We start from the raw sequence: 8,022 nt of genomic DNA, 5'->3' as shown, positions 1-8,022 counted from the left end.
TTTTTGCTTTAAAATCAACGGCCGAAAAGCTCCAAATATACAAATCGTAACAAATTCACTTTAATTAAGGGAATAAGGTAACTGAAATATGTACATCAATATGAGTATCAGACAAACGAAAAGATTTGACATATTTAGCAAGAAATAAGTGAAGAGTAAAAACACTCCTTAGATAATATAAGAGGCCAGTAATTTAAAAGGAATGTAATCAGAATAAATCACTGATTGACAATGTATGTAATTTGTAATTTGTAATTGTACAATAGCGTAATCCTATGGTTTGACATAATTATTCAGCCTCATTGCGTAAGTCGTAAATTAGGCTGAATTGTACGACTCGACAACATTAGCATTGTCTACTGTCGTGCTGAAATAAGTAAACGACGAAAATTGTCGAAAACTATGCAGCGCTGCCAAGTTTTTCCATTTTAATACACTAGTCGAGTGGAAATTTTAGGCAATGGCGCTAAATTTTCGATACGATTCGACTCTCGAAAAACGACTTGCATTCGGCACGACTCTCGCAATGAGGCTGATTATTTTAGTTTAACTAAATTCGACGTTACAAACAGATGGCAACCCTATTCGTAATATTGTTAAGCTAAAATCTACTTAAACCTCTTTCGTCTGACTCCCTTATGGTGAGACCTATCTATTTCAATTACCTAATTCCTGTAATTCAAGTGGAATTTGATTTTTTAAACAGGTAGCAACTCTCTTCATGTAGTTAGTACACATCTCGATTGATACCCATCTCTTAATAATTCATTTAACTTATAAAAAGATTTGAATCTAATTTTTTAATAGGTGACAACTCTTTGAACAAAAATAAACCTTCTATTGTCCACAGGGCAAGCTTTTTAATCTGACACTTCATTTTTGAAAATGGAACGAATCGTGAAATCGCAAGGCACTGACAAAAAATTTAAAATTAATTTATGCATTAGCGAAAAACTCATTACTTCAGAAAGTGCGAAAAATTAGCAGGTTTTTATTTCTTCTTTCGAAAGCTAAAAGCCCGTACTATTTAATAAAATAATAAAAAATAACCTACTTTTACATATATTTTTTAGTCATTCCATTAAATTTATTTTTGAAATTTCGTTTAAAAAATTGTTTTTTCTGGAATACCGCAGGGACACCCTGTGTTTAATTTTATTCCAAAACTTTAATTCCTGTAATTCTCTACTATCTATATGGAAACAAGAAACGTCAAACCAACATTTTATTTCAAAGAATATATTTGTGACGTTTTCTTCTGTGAAGAGCTTACGCATGGCTATGCTCTTATTAAAATTCTTAGTATAAAATTTGTCGATTTCAGTGGCTTCCTGGCGGCATATAATTAATTTTTGAGGGAATGTCTGCTTAATTCTTTTTAGTGGATAAATTGTCTTTACAAAAATACCAAACAAGTTCACATTGCAGATAACGAACTTTTCGATTTTTGCCCACTTAGGCGGCACTGTGCGTCGGTTCCGCTAGCATATGCCACTGATATGAAAGAGTCCTACACGACAGTCGGGTCTACGTAACCGGAACGACCCAGACTTATATCTGGCCAAGAACTGTCACTTCAACAACACTCCCCAAAATCTATTTGGGGGATGTTGTATGCTGTTACAACAACAACAAAAGTCCTACACTGTAATGGAACGAATACTTAGAAACATTGGGTATGGGACACATAAATGGCAAGTGGTCAGTGATTTTAAGGTTTTATTAATTTTAATGGGAATGCAAGGAGGATATGCTAAGTAAACTTGTTATTTTTGCGAGTGGGATAGTCGAGCGGAGAATAAATACGAAAGAAAAAAGTGGCCTCGACGGAAAATGTATCAAATCGGGGGAAAATGCATTCGTTTGCATCCGTTTGCTTAAATGACGAAATACCAAGTCACAACACAAACCCGGCTATTTATCCGAGTCCAGGTCGGTTAAAAAATACGCGACCTGAAGGGTAGTGTTGTTAAGTGAAAAAACTGTTGTATTGTGAATTGTTAATAGGAAAGTGGAGAGGAAATTTTTTGTTTCCTTATATACGTGACTTATATTTTAAATAAGTATACATATTACGCAAATACCTCGCATAATTATTCATTTAAATTTCTTTTTGTATATAAATCCCGTTAAACTAATCACATGTTTTTTGCCAGCTGCCCACAGGGTTGCTTAAGCAGCTAAAAGGCAATTTTACCCGAGTTGAGCATTCTTTTGTCGCTCGCTTACAAAAAAATTCACCTTAAGTAAGATATAATTATTATCCATCCAAGAAGTTGTTTACAATTAGTACAGGAATCAATAAAAATGGCGTAGTTCACAAAAAACGGGTTTTAAAGTATTTTTTTTTGGGCAGAATAAAGTACTGGAGTTTCAAGAGATTAAAATGTAGAATAATCTTGAGAGTGCATTACTTTTAACAATGAAAAACCCCAGGAAAACATTCCTTGACTTATGTTGCTTTAGAAAACAAAATACTACTCTACTCAACAACCATAAAACCGATTTGAGCTTACACGGTATACAGCTGTGCGGAACAGCTTCAAATTCTAATATTGAAATACTCCAAAGATTCCAATCAAAAACTCTGAGGATGATTGTCAACTCACTGTATTGTGTCACAAATACCCACCGGGATTTCAAGACTCTCACCGTTTCAGAAGAAATTGTGGGTTGTGCTATTGGGCGCATTCCACACATGCCTTTAGAAAATTAGAAATTAAGATAAATCAATTGCTAAATGTAAAAAACACAGATTGGAAGAAATAATGGGTATTCAAAAACAAAAAATGTTGCTTTAGCAAGAACAATCATTTGTATTATTCACACATTTATTCGTATTGCTATTAAGCTTTACATATTAACATTGTACATGTTTACATTTTTCATGTTTTAATATTTTTTATGTATGAAATCATATTCTCCATCATTATTAATCTTGAACATTTACGGTTGGCCAGCTAAATATGTTCTGATAAAATGACATATCGCACACCGTCTTCAAAAGAGGCACAACTCAAAATTTGCCAATTTTGAAATTATGCGCTAAAAATATACACAGAGCTTTTATTTACATTTCAGCAAAAGTTGGAGCAAATTTGTGTTATAATTTGTTAAAAAAAATCTAAGGTAAGTAGCCCTTACCCATATGATTAGCATGTGCTACGAAATAGTTTTTCGCATTTTCTGACGAACGTATTATTTTGAGTTGTGACTCTTTTGAAGACGGTGTGCGATATGTTCTAATGCTATATTGAGCTTGTTTTAAATCATTTTTGGTGATTTCGTTTCTTCCAAAAAAAATTGTGCCTTTCCACGGTGCAAAATGTGTTTGATATTACACTCAACCCTGTAAAAGGGCATGTTTTTGCCCTCTTGTCCTTGTCTGGCCCAAGCATTTCAACCTTCTCCCCTGAAAAAGCTTCAAAGGGCAGATTATGCGCTTTTTTGCCTTACAAGAGTGTGAAATTTTCAGAAACGAAAACAAAATTTTCTAATCGCTTTCCCTTATTTTAGAGTCGAACACGAAAAGAGGAAAGGGGCAATCAAAAGGCAACATTCTTTGGTGGAAACGAAAACTCCATTAATTGTTTACTATTACTTGGTGCTATTAAGTCGTAAGCTTAATAGCTCAGTATGCATACTTGGCGTTGCATGAGAGTTGTCACATAAGGAATCTGTTAAATGAGCTTTGCCAGTAAGCGGTTATCCAACGCTCAGCATTTCATATGTAGAAGTGTGTTGGATTTTGATTTCTACGTAAAAATGGCATAAAAGTGCAAAGTATGCATAACTGAGCTATTTCCCTGTAGTTCTGCTGCAGTTTTGCTGGTGACTGGTGCTGGTGATTCCATGCATCACCAATTGTTAGGCAATTCGCTAACGACAGGTTATGCGACGCTCGTATTGAAAATATCACATCCTAGCGATTTTATGCATTACTGGTCATTAGGCAATGCGCTACGATTAGTAATCGTCACTTGTGCACCAGGTAATCGCTAACGAAAGGACAAACCACGCGCACCCTCTCGGTACGCTTCAATGAGATTGCCAGGTTAAATTCGTTAGGCAAAGGAATTGGTGTCGCAAATTTTGTGACTAATACCCGTCTGGGTACCACTAACGATTTCGCTGACCCGTCAGTAGTGAGTACTGGTCACCCGACATTAGCGATAACTCATATAGGTACATATTTATGTTGAAAGGGCGAATTATTTTTGTGTTTGTTCTTTTGGGTCTCTTCTTCCGTACGATATATATTTGGCCCCCATTTTTTAAATTCCCAAACCCTGACTGTAAATGTTGAGCTGGAGCTCAAAACCAAAGTAATGTATTTTTCTGGGACGTACAACAATTAAAAACTCGGAATATAGTTTTAGGGTTACGTGTCGCTATATTGAGTCGTGCGTATCTTATTACCATTAGTGTATTTTTTGTCATATCTTGCCCCCCTAGCCCGGGCCTACCAGGTCTTAGGGAAAATCCGCCACTGATTTTTGTAACGTAAATAATTTAACAATAATAATAAATAAATAACAATAAAATAACCCGAAGGATTTAGGAATTCGGCGATTAATTCAAGGATAATCGTAACAATACATACAGTGACGATATTTTAGCATTCTTTGGCTGTTTCCCTTTCGTTTATTTAATGTTTATCATGAGCCATGTAAAAGGCCCATACACGATACCAACATGCTGGCGCCATCAAGTTTTTGTGTAGTGTATGTTAATGTGGAGTGATTGTACCAGCTGCTGGAGCAACATTAAAAACTATTTGATATTTTTATGATTGTACCAGCATGCTGGTGTCGTGTGGTGTAGTTAAATTAGAAAATAAAAAATTGTTGACTGACGACTTAAGTCGGTAAACATGGCCCGCCACTATGAATTCAAGAGAAAGAGAATTTTAGCAGGAATTCCTTGCTCTATATGAGTCGAAGGCGTGTCTGTAGAAATATTAAAAGTTTCGATCTTTCCCGCTCCCCATTTGTAAGGAAATAAATAGTATACCATTATGCTGGTGTATTGTATGCTTCGAGCTCGATGGTACAATGCCTTGATGGAGTCAGCAAGCGAGTGTCGTGTATTCCCCCTTTAAGTAAAAATTTAAAATTTTGTATAAAAATTGGACAGCTTTTTAATTATTATATACGTATATAATATTTTCTAGAAACACTCTGAGTATGCAGTTTTGTAGCTCATTCAATTTTATTACAACAATGAGCAAATTTTATGTAACTAGGACTTACCGTTGATTTTTGGCAATTTTTTTTGTGGAAGGTGTTGCTGATTTTCCCCATACAAACAAATTGTCGAACATACTTTGTATAGAAGAACGTGCGTGACCAAAAAATTGCCAAAAATCAACGGTAAGTCCTGGCTACTTCAAACTTACACTTTATTATACTAAACTTGAAAAAACTGCGTACTCAAAAAAAATCTTAAAAAATTTGATTAAACAGTTTCGAATTGGGATGAGCATATGTTAAAATTCGTCAAATTTGTATAAATGTACCATGATGCAATAATGAAAGGTGTTGTACGTTGTGACAGCTCGAAATCGAACGACCTTAGGTCAATATTGTATTTTGGAAGTACAAGAAAAACGGGAATAAAAAAAATCCTTTTAGTTGAAAAAGTACTAAATTGTATGCCTTCTCAACAGCGTTCCGATTATCAGAATAGGTATATATATGGCTTGGTAGTCTCATAAAGTTGTAGATAATTAAAATAATAAAATTAGGCGTGTTTTTATTCACAGGAATATGATAATATGCTTAAAATTTTCGAGCTGATGAATACCCAGCTAGAACAGTATGGCTTATATAATTCCTTTTATGAGCCGCATCACTAAGAAAATTATCCCTTATGAATTTGAAATGTGTCCCTTTAATTGTACAGGCCAAAAAGAGGAATTAATTTACGTGTGATCTTTTGTCCCCCTCTTTCATATGGGCTTCTTGTGCGCATATATCAGGTTTCATAGCTGTTGACCATACCAATAATGCCTCATGCTCAGTTTTACTAGATCAATTCGTGTTCCCGAGAAAAAAATGTCACGATTCAAAAATCTGAGTATAGCCGCCAAATTCTTTTCTCAAAATTTTGAAAATTCTTTGTTTTTGCCCTATATTTGCTTTGTATGGTATTTTCAACAAAATATAGGCCAAAAACGATAAATGTTCAAAATTTGGAGAAAAAAATTTTTCAGATTTTTGGATTGTTTTTAATTGTACAAAATTTATTATATACATACAGTATCGGTCATATCAATAGCAACCCCATTTCAAAGTGATATTATTTCCCTCTCATGATAATTTATTTATTGCTAAGAATTTGCAACAAAAGTAAAGTTGAATTTCTAACAAAACCTATATAAACCCAATTTTAAAATTTCACAAAAAATACAACAAATTTTCACCCAAAATTCAAACTTTTTCTCAGAAGTGTTAGAATTTTTTTGAGCACTCAGTTTTATAGCCCCTTCAATTTTAGTCTAATTATATGCAAGTTTGAAGTGGCTAAAAATTACCTTAGTTTTTTTAGAATCGATTAAAAACAAATCGTGTTTAATCGTCTTCCATATAACGAAAACTTCGACCATATATCGATGGCTGAGTAGAAGATCGACCTATCTCGGCAGCCAGGTCGAAAACGCCCGATATCAGAAAGCTTTTCAACGCCCTATTTCAAAATTTGGCTGAAAAACGCCCTATTTTGGAATTTGATTGAAAAATGCCCTATCTCGGAGCACGGTTCAAAAACACCCTATCTCAGCACATTTTCGAAGTATTTTTATTTGAAACTAGATTGCCCTCACCCGCTTCGCTGAGTGTATGAAATTTTTACTTGCTACATTGGGTAAAATTTATTTCATAAAAACTCAATTCAAAAACAGGAGGTTAAAAATTTGTTTAACCATCTTCAAAATATTTTCAAACTGAAACTTTTTTAAACTTTTCACTTGTCATACTTTTTCAATTAACTTATCCCCTGAACTCAATTTGAGATTTTAGACAGATGAAAACCCCTTACATGTAGTTTTGAAATGAAGCCAATTCAAAACCATTTCGACTGATACTCATATTGATATAAATCATTTAGATTATTGAATAGTTTGAATTTAATCTTTTAAATAGTTGGCAACCTTTTAAAACCCCTTTCGTCTGACACTCATATTGTGATACATATTCAAAACCATATCGATTCATACCAATCTATACTAATATACATTTTTAAAGCGGTTTTTTTTTTAGTTCGCAAAGCTCGAGAACGGCCGAACCGATTTTTTTTTTTTGAAATTTCGGGCACATACTTCAGACATCCCAAGGATTATTATAGGCTAAAAAAATGTTTGATATTTAAAGGGGGCGTGGCACCTCCCATACAAACCGAATATTTCATACCGAACATCTCTGGAAATGTTCATGGTAGAGTACTGGAACTTCGTGTGGAGATATATGAAATTAATCTTATACTAATGGATAAAATTGGGCTATTTAAAAAGAGGGCGTGGCGCCGTACAAACGTATATATAATTCATCTGTAGGTATGTTTGCGAGTGAAATCCTCCTAAATGCTCACACGGATTTTTGTGTGTTTTTGAGTAACTCTCTGGATAGTGCAGTTTTACAAATTCACCCGCCAATACGAATAATCGCCAAGTTAGAAGAGATGCCGTGAATTTCAGATTAAATCAACTTGTTACACCATTGCGTGTATCGAACTCTTGTGTGCTACGATTGTCCTAATGGATGTGATTTTTGCCAGTACTGTTATGCGTTAAAGCTTCATTCGTAGACACCAGCGTTGAGTTGTGCAGGGGTAAATGTCAAATTATCACCGATAAATCAACCGTCAGATCCAGAGCGCGCCTTTTGCTGTAATAAATTCAAGTAAAAAAATAAGTTTTTACTTAAACTGCTTTCCTGAAACTTACTTTTAAGGTATTTCTGAAATAAGTCTGTGTATATTGGATTTCTGTAGAACAATTATACGAATCCATTTTAAATTGCCACC

General features: G+C 34.3%; 1 protein-coding gene across 2 annotated transcripts in view; it reads right to left on the bottom strand.

The window, feature by feature from the left end:
* Positions 1-8,022, bottom strand: part of LOC118735153 (ER degradation-enhancing alpha-mannosidase-like protein 3) — a 434,164-nt gene that overhangs the window by 31,596 nt on the left and 394,546 nt on the right. Inside the window, exon 7 of one of the 2 annotated variants that reach the window (XM_036464786.1) lies at positions 4,811-5,095. The exons of the other annotated variant lie outside the window; for it this stretch is intronic. Within the exon in view, the coding sequence (XP_036320679.1) occupies positions 5,069-5,095 (27 nt within the window). The 3' untranslated portion in view covers positions 4,811-5,068. Of the gene's footprint in view, positions 1-4,810; positions 5,096-8,022 lie in introns of those variants that run through there. 2 annotated transcript variants of the gene reach the window in all.

Source organism: Rhagoletis pomonella, unplaced genomic scaffold (assembly GCF_013731165.1).
Source record: "Rhagoletis pomonella isolate Grant_MI unplaced genomic scaffold, Rhpom_1.0 Rhpom_scaffold_00003, whole genome shotgun sequence".
Lineage (NCBI taxonomy): Eukaryota > Metazoa > Arthropoda > Insecta > Diptera > Tephritidae > Rhagoletis > Rhagoletis pomonella.
This window is presented reverse-complemented; position numbering and strand designations above follow the sequence as displayed.